We start from the raw sequence: 15,501 nt of genomic DNA, 5'->3' as shown, positions 1-15,501 counted from the left end.
TGGTAAATGCGATGGTGATATTTATAGTGGTCACTGCTGAAGTACTTGAACAGATTCTGATAACCTGTCTCCATGCAGTGTGGAGCATGGATAAGGAAAGTAGTGTCTAGCCTTTCATATTTTATACTCTCCAGGCACACAACTGTGTCCCCTGTTCTTAATAGTGATGCTATGTAATGGCCCTGGTGCTAATATATAGAGAATGGAATATGTGCAGTCTGTCTGCATGCACTCACACACAGGTCTGGGGCGTGACGAGTTGGAGGACAAGATGAGGATCCGTGCAATGACCATGTACTCATGGACACTCATGTATCCATGAGAAAAGCAGCATAACCGAAAGTGGCATAAATATGTGTTTGCGGGTCTCACATGGACGGTGAACATTGTTTGGGCTGCAGTGAAAGAGCTGCTGCATTTTGTCCCTTCTGCAGCCTCATTCTTATGTATGTCAAAGAAACTAAAATAACACCAGTTGTTCGTTTTCCCTTTCCTCACAGAACTACCTCCCTTGTTTCCATTTTGTCCCGAGGTCACTAGTGTGAACGGTGGAATATAGTGAGCTCTGATCCACACAATTCTAAGAACGATTAGATGTAGAAACGCCCTAATATAGAAAGCTTGGATCTGTCCTTTCCCAAGAAATTATAAGTGGTTTTTCCCTTAGTCTTGAATAAATGTGTGATGAGACGTTAAAATGTCAACACCACAATTTATAGAGAATATCTTAAGTTATTTAAAAGGTTTGGTTTTTGGTGGGTTTTTTCTTTTTTTTTTTGAGTTGTTAGAGCTAATTTTTCTGTCCCTCTAGGGCTTTTACATACTATTTAGGTTGTCTTTACCAGTGCAGGAGTATAAAAAGAGAACAATAACAAATTTTATAAGTGTTGAAAATAGAAAGGAGAACAAGACAGTATTTTTCCTCAAAAATGTATTGCATTCAAAAAAAGTTTATGATATTAAAGTTTTATTATCTCTCTTTTGTTTTGAAATGTACATATTCCCATTAGGAATTAATGCAACCTTTCCAAACGATATAATATACTGAGAAAGTATAAGACATAAGAATATAAAACTAAGTAAGGAATGATGATTTTCTGAGCTAATTTATTTTTTACATCAAAATTAGTAGTGATTGAGGTCATCCTAAATTCATTTTTTTTGACATTTTAAACTTGCAGAAATAGACATTTTATTTTTCTTTTTATTAAGTGAATACTTTTTTTAAAAAACAGCCATGTGTACTTGGACTTAGTCTCCTTTGCTTGGGAGAGACTACATATTTTATTAAAACAGTGGCATTTTCACAAAGCAAAGCATTTGCCCTAGCATCTGTTTAAAAGAATAATGAGAAAATTATACAAATTTAATAAAGACATGAACCTTTTGTTGGGCGACATAAGGTAGTGTGAAGCCTTGCCTTTCGGAGCAGAAACTATTTTTTGCCTCTGGAAATTTGGACCATCTCCTCTTACACCACTGTGCAGCTGCTGGGCTAACCTGGCTCTTCCAGGAGTGCTGCCCGCTCTCTGCCTGCTTGTCACCGGAGCATTTACCCTGGCTGCTCACCTGCCTGCAGAGGAACTTGCCAAGCCCAAACACTTTCCTGACCTGTTGGAGCAACCATCTGGAAGGGGGCAGACGCCATTATTCAAAAGTATTTTAGTAGATGGATTTAAGGGCATTAAAAGCTCCCAGCAGGAGCACAGACCCTGCCACATGGTTGGTAAAGCATCTGTCCTTGAAGAAAATGCTGCCTGTCTCAGGCAACAAACATAGGATATGTATGACAAACAAAGAGAAACACAGTGCCTTGGAGTGGGATGGTGCCACGGCATTTTCAGCTGCTGCCAATGGGAAAGCAACACCTTGAGTAATGGGGTTCCTCTCCCCTATGCTTCTAGTCCTGTACAAAGGGCAATTTCTTCCCATCTTCCATCTCACGGTAGTGTCTTACGTTGGAAAGTATTTCACAAAGGGAGGGGAAAAAATAGATAAGGAAGGCAAAAAGTTAAAGCAAATGCAGTATGTGGGAGGAGGGATTGTCTGTTCCATGTCTTCAAGTAAATGCTGGGGGAAAAAAAGATCTTTCCTGCGTGACCCTGACTGCTGTCTTGGAGCATAAGGTGGAGCAGTAAATTCTGTCTCCAGCCCTGCTCTCTCACTCTCCTGTGGTACCTGTGGATATGTCTGCTAATGGTGGCAGTGATGACAGTTGTTAACTGGACAATGTTTTGACGCTGCCAAATCCTTTTGCACAGGTCATTGTCTGCCTGGTGGTAATGGCAGCTGAAAAGCTCTGTGTAACACATTAACAAATTCTTTTGCTGTCCAGGCCTCTGAAGTATTTTTAAAGCCTTGTTTAAAAGCTCAAGCTTTTCTGCTTCACAGCCCATTTTTTTTTCTTGTCTCATGGTAATGAATTAACTGTAAATATGAGTGGCACCCCAGGGAAAGGATAGGCTAGGGTCATGCAGGGTGTGACCTTATCAGAAAAGATGAGATTCCTTCCTGAGAATCTCTCACGAAGTTAACTTTGGAATGTTTACCAACTACCTGTCTCACAGGCAACAGCAGGATTTGGCCCTGTCTTTTTATAGTGAGTAATCAGCTGTAAACGCATGGATTTCAATGGAGTTATTAACTGATGCTGGTGCAACACAAGCTCCATTTGCCCTAAATGTTATGGAGAGATGACAACCAACAGACTGAACAGATCTGTTTCTCAGTGATCTCTCAGGCAGGGGAGGTAACCAATCTGTTCCGTGCTGCTTTGGGCCATCTGAACTTCCCTTAAGAATTTAGATTTCCATATAAGTTGAATTCAGTTTTTATTCATATTGGCTTAGAATATGTTTCATGTCATTTTTTTTCCTGCAGTAATAGTAAAAATCTGTTTTTCTTCCCTAACTATGTGCAGGCTGGCATGGCTTTGACTTATGATCCAACAGCTGCTATACAGAATGGGTAAGGAATGCATGTTTTCTTATACCTTTTTAAAAATTATTTTGAATGTCATCTTCTATTTTCTCTTTCTGTGGTGAAACTTCTTCAGAAGCAAATTGACCCAGCCATATTTTGTCTGAAGCATGTAAAGCTATACTGTCAAGTTCTGCTTTTAGTTTCCCTTTTCTTTTTATGCCCTCTTGTTTGCAATATCTATTTGAATGGGAAGCTGTTTTTCCTGATAGTTTCCATCTCTATTTGCCAAATGTTAGTGGATGTTTTTTTAATCTCTCTCTGTCATGAAGTGGAAACCGGTAAAGTTTTCCTTTACTGACTTTGCTTTTGTTAAAATAATCATTGAAGATTCCAGTGTATTTTGGATAATAGAGCTATTACTTCATCTGGGGTTCTCTCTGCAGGCTGGCTAGCATCCATGTTATTGTCTGAATAAAAATGCCAGATAGGGAGAAAGCCTTAAATCAGTGTGTAAGCAGATGGAATTCAGGGGTAAAATTCTGAGCAACACTCTTCTTCATTTCTCAGCTACCATTTGCTGACACAAGGATTTGCAACTTTTTGTCAAATTGAGCAGAGAAATTGCATCATCACATTATTTACCTGCATGATTGCAGTTCCAAATATTTCATGAACCAGAAAAAGATATCCTTGAAATCTAGCTCTCCTTTCAGAGAGATTAACAACAATTTGAAAAGAAGCAGGAGGTTTGGCCCTGAACCCCTTGACAGTCACTCTTTGATCAGAGAGATGTTTGATATGGTTATTAAATTCCATGCATACTCCGATCTGTGTTCTCCAGCTGAATGGGAAAATTTATTGATGTAGATGAGAATGGCTTTATTTGTTAAATATTTGTTAGGGCACTGCTAGTTGAAACATTTAGGAAAAAACTAACATTCCCACTAGTTAAAAAACCCAAACTACTAAAATCAATAGTAATAGTCTATTTTGCTTAATTGCCCTTTACAAACAATGGTTTTGTAGGACTCGTGATATTCCCATGTGTGGAGGAAGAGGCCAAACTCAGAAGAAAAGATAGTTTGCTTGGAGTTGTGATTTCAGATTCCTCTGCTTCTGTATCCCTGTTTTGACCTCCAAATGAGTTTTTCTCTTCTATTGTTATACTTTTCAGCTGGTAAAATATTATAGTCTCTGAATAAAATCATCACTGGTTCATAATCCACCAGTGTTTCTTGCGAAAAACTGGCTTTTATTTCAAATAAATTCCTGCATGTCAGTTATGGGAATGTTTTGGAAACTGTAATTTGAATGATCCTTTGTGACTAATATTATTTTAATTCAAGAATAATTTTTTGAAGTTATGAAAGTTGTCTCAGAATCAGGCATGATTTGTATCAATGAGCATGCACGGTGTTCAGGTCAGACTGCTCGGATGGTTTGGTCACTCAATCGTTTGAACACACTGTCACTGATCATTTGGAAAAGAAATTGTATACAATGGAGAATTTCAGCTGTGCAGTTTTTAAATATTCTTTTATTTGTAGAGCAGGAGATATACTACAGTACCAGATATCTCTCTAAGAGTGACAATTAATTACTGCTTTGACGTATCTCTTCTTTCTAGAGTGTCAAAATATTTTCAGTTTCATTAGAACTAAACTATCATTCAAAATGCTCTTGTGGTGAGAACTTGATTGTATGCAGTATCAAAGAAGCTCTTACTATGCAGAAAAATTTGTCCATAAAAAGTTATGCAATTGTTTTTCTGTCGTGTTACACTGGATTTTTTTAATCTGCCCAGGCATTCACATAGTCATCTCTACATATCCTGTAGATATAAATTTTTACTATTTTTCATAAACCTCTTTACTTGCAAGAACATTGAAAGTCTCGCTCATGGGGCTTATTTTAGTTAAGTCAAGGAGCACCTCGATGGTTTTTGCTTGTAAAATATGTAAATGCAATCTGTTGCTTGCTGACACAAGGCACAGACATCATAGCAGTGGTGTGGCCATGGTGCAAGAGACTTAAAGGCTCCTAATGACTATGAAGTAAAACAGGTTAACTCAGTCATCGGTGAAGGGACAAACAAGGTTAGGCAAATGCATTGATATTCCTCGTGGTGAGGGCAGTCTGGAAGTGAGCACAAAGCTGCTGCTTACAGCCCCCCCTGTGTTGATGCTGTGCCCACACCCACCCTTGCACGAATGATGCTGCATAATACTTTGGTAGTAAGGTGGTCAAGCTGTTAAGGTTTACATGGAGCAATGTTACGCAAAGGTCTGTAAAACAAAGACCACTTTGTAGCAGGTCTGGTCTGTGCAGCAGTCGGGACAAGCAGGTGCTGACCTGCTGTGATAAGCGTGAGTTGCACAGATCTGGGTGTGCTGGGTGCCCACCAGTGTGGAGCTTAGTGAACTGAGGCTGGGGATGTTCCCATGTAAAAGATAACCAAGTTGAGGTGATGATTCAGAAGACTTATGAATTACCAATAAAATTTAAGAAGAAAGATTAACTGCATGTGCTGACATCTAGTAGAGCTCTCTTTTTCGGTTGATAAATGCATTTTGATGCATGTAAGTTGCTAAGTCCACAGAGGATTATATGGACCATGAAAGTCTACTAAAGAGACATGTCTCTGCAGGTATCATGGTATTTAAAATGTGCAGTTCCTTAAGAGGTGTGGATTATATTAGGTTTTGAGTTGAGCCACAACCAAACCTCAGGGAAGAATCTGCACTCTTGTTTCCAAATGAAAAGATGGGTTCTCATTGCTCATGGTGTAGTACTATCACTTTTATTACTGTATAACTGCATATTTGCCTTGAAAATCTATAGCAGGAATAAAACAAAAGAGAGTAAGAGAGAGGCTTTCACTAAAAATAACTAAGATTTTTTTCCCCACTAAGCAATAGATAATTTTCTTCAAAGTCTATTACATTGTAAAGCTTGATTCTCCATTTCATTATATTGTTTTTATGCCCACGTAGCTCTGTTTAAGCATCCAGTGGAGTTACATCAGCATAAAGCTGGTATAATAGAGTGGAGAATCCAACCCGTAGTGTACCATAGCAGTGCAGTGTGAGTTACTGAAGATATGGTAAACCTACGCTTCAGTACATAAGCACTTTTCACCTGGCAATCTCTCTGTGCCTTTTTTTGGTTTATAATCAGCCATTTCTGAATCCCATTTACAAAGATACTCAGGTTTTATTTTGGGGTGTAGTGTGCCTGTTGCAATATGCTATTTATTTTTCAATTTGTGGTATTAACATGGTTTTAGTAGTTTTATGCACTCATATTAAGAACAAGATAGAGGTCTTGTACTTGCACGGTAAGGAAGCTCATTTAAAATGTTCCAGAGGCTGGAGTCCTCCTGGCCATTTGTCTAAGATTGCGATGTACTGTAACAGTTTAATATCTGATATCTGGGGGACTATACTGTGGATTTGCTGGCCAATGGGCTCAATATTCAGATAGGTCTTTTCCAACTCAAACATCTGACTGTGTGGCTTATTGCAACAGAAAATTGCTGCCTTGATAATGCTCAGTAATACTCTTACATTATGTGAGCCCCAGGATACTATTTATGAATCTAACTTTTTCAGTACTGCCCGCAGGCATGAGGCATGAGCAAATGGTGTTTATTGCAGTGCAAATAGGATCTTTCTCTTGTGCAGATTCTGTGTGGAAGGTTGCATATTCCCCACCGAATGGGAACCATATGGATTTTTTTTTCTACTTTTTGGCAGGGAAATAGCGACCAGACACTGCAGATAATGCAGTCCCCAAATGCGAAGGGAGGGTTGATGTAGCAGGGAAGTATGTGCTTTGTCTATTAAGCAACAGAAACTGTTGTTAAAACGCTGCCTCTGTGTGTCTGATGATGTACTGGAAACATGGTTCTTTTCAACATCTCTTAAAAATGTTTTCTTTTGAGCCCTTCTTTATAAACCCCTCTTCAGGAGCATCGAGGAGCATCTTTTTGCCTCCTAGTGAGGAGTTTCCCCTGTACTTATGCTCATGCTGAAAAAGTCCATTTTTAATACACGGGCCACGTCCATTTTGCCTTGCCCTTGCCACCTGCATGCTTGTGCTTCTAGCATTGCAATTGCAGCTGAGGAGCAAGGACATTGTCTTATGCCTGCAAAAAAAAAAACCACACGTGAGGATGCAAACTGCATTTGCAGAAAATGCAGCTGAGCCTTTTGGAGAGCTCTCCTTGGAGCTCACAGGTCAACTACTACAATGTCTACAGCTCTCAAAATACCATACTAGATACTGTTTATTTTAATGCCAGGAAATTTGGAAGCATAATTTAATATATCTGAAATGAGTCAAAGACAGTATTACTCATACCTCTTTCCACTCTGCTTTCTCATATAGATATTCTGATGACTGAGAATCCTGTATTCCCTTGAATGAACTTACAACATACATCTTCCACCTCATTTAACCTCTCCCTGAACCTAAAGAAAAAAAAAGGCAAAGGCTAAGACTGAATATAGCAAGATCAGCAGCTGCAGATATTGTTGGCATGCTGTAGGGTTTACACCAGAACAGGCCACTGTTGCATTTTTGTTCCCCTTGTCTTTTGTTAGATCTCTAGCATGTCACTTAAGCCAATTACGTGTTAGGACATTAGCCTATTTGTATGTAAAGGGAATTTAGGGAGATGCCTCTGAGTCCCATGGTGAGGGTATGTTGAGCCCTCTTTGTCAGTAGACCCTGTCATGGCAGTGCATGGCTCCAGCACTTTGGTAGGTTGAGCATCCAATACCTGAGGGTAGCTCTGCTTGGGTCTGTCAACAGCAAGGAAGGACATCCCTATCCTCACCGTACCACTGTATTTCATGTGTGGCGGAGATGCACATCCTTTATTTTTAGATCCCTTTGGCCACAAGTGACACTGTGGAAAGAAGACAAGTCTTTGTCTCTTGGTGTAAGAGAATCCTGATTGCAAAATGTTTGCCCTACAGCCTGTCACAGTGAATCAGATTATTAACTTGATTTACTATTATTAATAAAATTAAAATATATGAACTGGATTTTCTCACATTGTCATTTGCAGCATCAGGTTTTCTTCCTTTCTCTTTCTTGATGCCCTAGTGCACGAATTTTCACAATATAGCTGAGTATCCTGATAGTATGTTTTCTTTGATGCTTATTTGAGAGCATTCCAAATGACGATAGATAAATGGTACTGGCAGGGGTGTTGGAAGGGCTGTATTTTTCACATTACCATAGTGTATATTCTACAAGCTTATGTACTATTCAGATAACTGCATCTCTAAGCTGAAACTGAAATGGCAAACTGTCTGTCAAGTTCTTGGCTTAGCACACATTTTCTGTAAATTTGTTGGTATTTACTGGGATTTACTGGAGAGTTGATTCCAAAGAGTCAGCACTACTTCCAAATGGAAAGTTGTTTCTCCCCTATACTTGTCTTTGTCCAAGCAATTCATATGTGGTATGAGTATGAACCCAGCATCAGTGCCAGGCTGATGAATAAAATGAGAACAGAATGAACAAAATATGTAGTTTTCTCAGAAGAGTTTTGGTGTTATATTATCTTTTAGTTTAAGAGGTTTATAGGTATGTCTATACATTATGCATTTTACCTATAGAGTAAATTCTGTCAGTCTGCCGCTGATGATTTTCATTTGCTGCACACAGCATTTCTTAGTTCATCCACTTAGCAACAGCACAGTCCAAATGATTTCTGGTTACCATTGACCGGGGAGAAGACTCCTGTACAGGACTTAGATAACATGCATCATGCTAATGCCATAAATGGACCTGACTAGTGGTGTAAAAATCCTTTCTACCCTGATGTTGTGATGAACTTAATGTTTGATATAATGGGATAAAAATGCCTCTAAGTTCTCATTATACGATATATATAAAATCAGGCAAAGACACAGTTTTAAAATAGTCTCTGTGCAAGCATTGTAAGGGCAGATAAATGGTCCTAAAATAGCATTATATTTCTATTAAACAAGAAATCAGTCAGACGCCACCTGCTGCTTTTGGCATTTTAAAATCTGATTTGGAATAGAGAGAACAAATGATTGCTTCTCTGTCCCCTTCTCCCTTCCTAACTTTGAATGTTTCCGCCCAGCCTTCAAAGAGAGCAGCCTGTTTTTCCAAGGCTATTGGTTGAAGTCAGTGGTTATTTAACCTACATCCACAATGAATGCATCCAGTCTGAACTAGACTGATTAGTACTAAATCTGTGATGCCAGGGCAATCAGGAAATAGAGCACTTGTTTAAACACCAATAATGATTTTTTTGTTGTTACATAGCTGTCATGGAAAGCTAGTGTTGATTGCTTCAGAGTGGGGAGGGGAAAAAAATATAAAAAGAGAGGGAATGTAATCCACTTCACTGTGCAGAATCTTCTATTACTCATTGGTGCATGCTCTATGAGAAAGATCTACGTGAGGTTTAGATAAGACAAGAAAATCCTGCACTTGAGTGTTTCTGTCTGAGTCCAAAATATCATCATTTTGACAACTGGAAGACTACAAACATTTTTTTTTTTTTCAGCAATTTTATTGCTCTGGCTTGCAGTTGAAAGTGAAAAAAGGGCAAATGCAAAAATCTCTACGAGCACACACATATTAAGTACTTACACAATCCAGCAATAGTGATATTTTCCAAGTGATAATTTTATCAATAATCATTAACTGACAGGGAAGGAGAAAGAATATAACATTTATTACCATCAAGCAAGGGGTAGTGCAACTTCTGTTCGTAGTATGCAACAGTGGAAATAAAACCAAGTCAGTCTCAGATTTTCAGTGCTGCCTGGGGCATTTAGCCTCATAATTTTTCATACATTTCACCAGAATAAGGGTTTTTTGCTCTCTGCCTAGATGAATATGAAAGTTTCAGGCAGAGTTTTTGTAGCCACCCCTTAATAAAATAATTCAGGCATGTATATGGAATGTGTTATTCTCAGCACTGAAGCATTAAGATCTGAAAAGGAAACAGTACAGCATGTAAAAATGAAATCAGTAATATTGTCTTCAATATCGCATAAGAAATTTCCTTTCAATAGCTAGCACTCTGGAAAATCAGCTGTCCTTGCATTTCAGATAATTACTTCTTGTATCATGAAGTTCTGTATTTGTGCTAGTTGAAGTGAAAAAATATGCTTCGTGTAAATATTCTTCCTCCTTCCATTTTCAAGATCTGCTCAATGGAGCCATCACATCTTCTTTATTGTGGTTTTGGAAATAGATGGACATAAATTACCTGTGTAGACTCTTTTTGTCTTTGCCTAGGAGGCAATGAATTAGTCAGAGCCTAAGCAGTCAAAAGGTTCAAAAAGTCTCCCTTTTGTTCTTTGTTTCAGATTTTATTCCTCACCGTACAGTATTCCAACAAACCGCATGATTCCACAGACATCAATCACGCCATTCATTGCTGCTTCCCCTGTCTCTACATATCAGGTACGTCAGATTTCCGCTTGTCTGCTATTTTTCTCAGTTAATTATGTTTTGGATGTGGATGAAGGCAGAGCGTATACCACAGAAAATTGTGTGAGTGCTTGCGCTCTTGAGTCACGCTTTAAACGAAGGTCTTTCTAGTAATATTCAGGTATCATTGGGTATAGAGTTTTAAGTGTTTCCTGCATTCTTTACAGTAGTAATGAAAACCACCATAATTTTTTATTTCAATCAGCTGCTCTAGAAAACAACATTTTGCTTAATTTACAGCTGACAACACCAGAAAGCTTATCATTCTTAATTGAAATGTTTTCTCAGTTTGTCTCCCCTTCATTAGCCAAAACTTTTTAACTGTATTTTTTTATCATTTATGTTGACTGCATTGTATTTTGACCTTTTGACCTCAGCTGTATTTGCTCCAGTAACAGCATCCTTTAAAAGTGCTCATTTTTATCCAGTAATCCCTAACAAAAAAAATTACTTGAGGATAACTGCCCTCATATCCTTCTTTAGTCTGCTACATGCCTTGTTGTTCAGAATTTCTCTTTTCAGCATATCCCTCACAGATTTCCACTGGGAAATTATTGTCTTGCTCTGGCTTTCTGAAATGGAAGTCAAAACCAGGTCATATAGTTTTATTAGCCGTTCTCTGGGAACATGTCACTTCACAGAAGCTGGTCATTGGCTATACCTTTTCCAGTTTTAGTTATTTCTGTCCTATGACATCAGTGCTTTTCCAGTCCTGAGTCTTATCTGAAATAGGCAATCCAAACTTGCAAAGCTGCAAGATGGGCTGTTCTTAATGTTTGGGTTGGTTTGTGGGGGGTGGGAGTTTTGAGATGGTATGGTACTGCTTACAGAGAACTCTGGGAGGTTACTGTGCTTTCAACTTGATCTTCAAAGACAAATGATTCTTGTAATTTTCTTTGACTTTTGTATTATTTTATTTTAGATGGGTATGTAACACTTGCCAAACCAAAGTTGTTTTGATGAGGTAAATTCAGCAAATTTCAGTAAGTGGCAACACCAAAGAGGTGTCAGAGCCAGAGGCATATGAATGCACCTCACATGCAATTTTCTTGGTAGCAAGGCAGGCTTAAGAGTTATACTTCCTCCCTCTTATTCAGGCAACTGAATTCAGGCCACCCAACCACCTATACACATCACTGCTTCACAGTTCACATTTGCTCCCCTCTTTCATTCTGGTTTGAACCATTGCATCCATTTGTGGTTTGATGCATTTGCACCAAAAACATTCATTTTTATTATTTTAACCCATATCATTCTCCTCAGATAAGTTGCAATGTAAGCCCAAAGGCATTTGCCCTGGCACAGAGAAGAAACTGGAAGGGTACAAGAGTGGGAGCAATGAGCAGAAAGCTGTGGCAGCTCTAGTGTATTTTAACTCATGAGGATTCAAAGAATAGAATGTTGTAGTAAAGGTGTGTTTTCATGTGTGTGTGCTGGTTTTGGTTTTAAAGATGTTTTGAGGAACTTACTTTTCAAGAAAAAATATACTTTGATAAATGTATACAAATGTTGAAGCACCCAGTTATACAATTAATACTCACCACTTGCTTCATGAACAAAATCGCAGGGCATCTGGAGAAGTGGGACCTTGTAGCTTTCTCCTTTTTATCCCTGGTCATGTTCTGTCTGAGGTGTTACATGCCCATCTCTGTGAGCTTGGGGACAGCAAGCGGGGCACCCACTGATGTCTGTAGCGCAGCTACATTTTTTGTTTACTTGTTGTGTGTTGTGGTGCCCAAACTGATACAAAAGGAGACTAAGATACACAATTCTTGGGGCTGAGTCTGAGTTATTGATAACATGTGGGCCATTCACACCTAGCACAAGAGGGAGTTATGGCTCGGAGATGCCACCACAAATATGCAAACACTCTGTAATGCGTGTAGTTGTTAGTAAAATTGTTCTATCCTTGGAATGTGTTACATGTCAGTCATAAGGCAGAACAACAAAGAAGGACTTCAGTGAGGCATATGGAGTTCTGGTGGGAATAGACTGACCCCAAGATGCCCAAGCTAAGAATGATCCTGGAGGGGAGAGACTTCTTAAGCTAGGTTTGCCATGAGAACTTTCAATTAGAATAAGTTTCAAAAACTCTGAATTAGATCTGCAACTCTTACAGAAAACAGAATAAATAATTCTGGGATCTCTGAAAATGTTGTACCTCTAAAAGTTCATACAGATACTTTTGTAAATAAACTTTGAACGTGTTATGTTTCCTGCACTCAGTTAGATGACATGTTCATGATTATATTGATAGATGAAAGGAAACAATACAAATGAAAAAAATAGGACAATATGGAATGTTGAAGACTGCTTTATGAGATAAAATTATGTGGATCATAGAAGTGGTGCAAATCTCAGACTTTCGACTTTGATAGAAAACATAATCAAATGAAATTTGAAAGCTTTATTGTCAATAACTTTATGAAGCATAAATTAATTTTGTGTTGAGTTGCACGACTTAAGTATTTTGTCAAAAATAGCACCACAGTTGTAATACAGAGAATATTTTCAAGCAAATCTTTGAGTTAAGTTTTAAACTTTTCTGTGCTAATTATAAGTATTTAATATGCAGGTCCAGAGTACTTCATGGATGCCTCATCCGCCATATGTTATGCAACCAACAGTAAGTGGATACTTGGTTATATCCAGCTAAAAGTGCTTACATTGTAACCTCTCTCTGCTTGTCCAGCCACATTAAATTCCTGGGTCATGGAAGAGCAGCCAGCTGCTACCTGTGACAAGAGCCCTCTGCTGTAAAGATTCTGTTCCTTTAAAGAGCACCATCTGATTTGGTGGAAACAAGAGGATGGGTGATATGTTATCTAATTGCATTGATTGTGAGAGACTAACCAGTTCTGAGGTGTTGCTTGTGAAGCTCTGCTTAGGGGACTACAAGCAAGATAACTGCATTCCTTCATACTTTGAATTGCCAGGATTAACACTTTACCCTTCCCTTATATGCCTGTCCATCAGAAACTTCCTGTGTAGTTGTATATAAAGGATCCTCACTGCCTCACTAGTGCATTTCAACATAGTGGGAAAGGGTGAAGCACAACTCTCTGAGGCAGTCTCTACCAAATCTGAATCTGCATTATGATTTGATTGGTCAACTTTTTTTTTCCCCTGAGTAAATTACCATCTCTATCAATTTATAACTACTGCTTAAAGCTGCATTACACTTCTAACCAACATTCATTAGAAGTAGTGCAGCTGATTTTTTGTTTGCCTCACCAAAGAGTTTTGGTCACTTTGTCTAAACATTAGCGATCTACCAGAAGCAGTCACCATACTGAATTCCACTATATACAGATTGCTTTAGTTCCATTTCCTACCTTTGATCAGTTTTTCAGGTATGGATCCACTTAAGAGTGTCATTAATCAGAATTTAAATGTGTGCTTCACATATGCATCAATACATTGATTTATACGAGGAGAGTAAAATTAAAATGAAAGTCTATACTTAAGGATTATTTGTTATTCACATTTGGGTTCAAATATTATGACTTCACAATAGAGTAACTTCTGGTGAGAGTTTGCTGTACAACAACATGAATATAATTGCACTACATATCAGTTTAGTAGTACAGGACTCTCATCACAATTTGAAGCCCCCTTTCGCTTCCCTTAAGTGTTTGGAGACAAGTTCTTTAGTTTTCTCTCACCAGGCAATGACCATAGCGTGGGACTGACTGTCTCCAGGATGCCTAGTTCCTACCTCTGCAATACTGCACCTCTCTACGTCCTTTGGGGGAAATTTCCATCTCAATGAAGTAAAGCTGCTGGTGTGTTCCTTGTAGGGAGACGAATTGTATTGAACAAACTCACAGTTACAAATCAGTCCTGTATTCTAACATTTGGATTTAATTGCAGGCCACAAGATATCTTAGATGTGTAGATATGATGAGTTATGAGACTTGTGGAACTCTCTGATCCTCGCAGAAAGACTTCACTTTCTAAAAGAAAAACCTAAGCACTTTACCAATCCCAGTTTTTATTTGACAATATGCACCAAAGCATTTTTCTGCAGTACTAGAAGAGGCTTTTTGGTGTGGTTATCAAATATATTTACTCCTTGCTAAGGACATGAAAGGAAAACTATCTTTTATAGTGAGTGGCACCCTCAATATGCCAAGTTAAATTCATGTTCATTGTCAGCGAGAGAGTCATGTCAAAGAAAGGATGTGTGCTTCTAGGTGGAAAAGCAGAGGGGCAGTGGATAAGTGGTGTAACATTTCAGTTCCAGTGTCATTGATGTTGTGGAAACACTTGCATGGTTTTCTGTAGCAACCCTGGTCTCTTCACCAAAAGATTTTTCCCTTGTGTTTCCCAAGACTATGTTCTTAAGTAAGTGGACATTAGGCATTTAGTACTGAAGAAGTATAAAAGCAAAAAGGCAGAACTACCATTCCCCAGGTTTCATTCAGAGATGAATTCTTTATTAGAAATACCTGAAAAATTGTCAGAGTATTACCACACAGAGGACTCATGAGGCTTCAGAATTGATGGTCTGTTTTAAAAGAAAATAAAGAATGTATGTCCATTTTAAGTTCACTGTAGTTTCATGCTTAACTACTCTATTCTAGGCACCTCCATCGCTTAAAAAATAAAATGAAGAAAAGATTACAATAAAGTTGGCAGAATTTAAGACGTGAGTTTTGGTAACCCCATGAGCTGATGAAATTGGGAATTTTCTAATTTGGTTAGTTGTTTTTTCTTCTTGTAACTTAGTTTTCCATGTTATTATCTAAATTGCCACCACTTTACTTCATAATATTTTATAAGGTGATTGACTGTCGCATGTGATGTCCCCCTGGAAACCACTGCAGATAAATATTACATTCCTCTTGCCCCAGGAAGGAGAACATTTTGTTAAGCCTCTGTTATTCTTTGTGAGTAGAGATGAACTCATATAGAAAGCACAGTTTGAATTGCTCAGACACTGGTGGTTAATTCTTTGTTTTGATTATAAGTATCCACGAAATCATGTTACTAGATGATTAGCTTTTCATTTCCGACAGAAAGTCCTACTTCATATTTATGTATAATTTAACATCATGTACTGTCCCTCATGGCAGAAAAACAGGCAGA

At 38.3% G+C, this 15,501-nt stretch overlaps 1 protein-coding gene across 4 annotated transcripts in view; it reads left to right on the top strand.

The window, feature by feature from the left end:
* RBMS3 (RNA binding motif single stranded interacting protein 3) overlaps nt 1–15,501 on the top strand; it is a 705,062-nt gene that overhangs the window by 622,571 nt on the left and 66,990 nt on the right. For all 4 annotated transcript variants that reach the window (XM_032683778.1, XM_032683761.1, XM_032683783.1 and 1 more), the window contains 3 exons: nt 2,921–2,967; nt 10,287–10,383; nt 12,986–13,036. In XM_032683778.1, the coding sequence (XP_032539669.1) occupies nt 2,921–2,967; nt 10,287–10,383; nt 12,986–13,036 (195 nt within the window). The remainder of the gene's footprint in view (nt 1–2,920; nt 2,968–10,286; nt 10,384–12,985; nt 13,037–15,501) is intronic.

The sequence above is a fragment of the Chiroxiphia lanceolata genome, chromosome 1 (assembly GCF_009829145.1).
Source record: "Chiroxiphia lanceolata isolate bChiLan1 chromosome 1, bChiLan1.pri, whole genome shotgun sequence".
NCBI classification, from domain to species: domain Eukaryota; kingdom Metazoa; phylum Chordata; class Aves; order Passeriformes; family Pipridae; genus Chiroxiphia; species Chiroxiphia lanceolata.
This window is presented reverse-complemented; position numbering and strand designations above follow the sequence as displayed.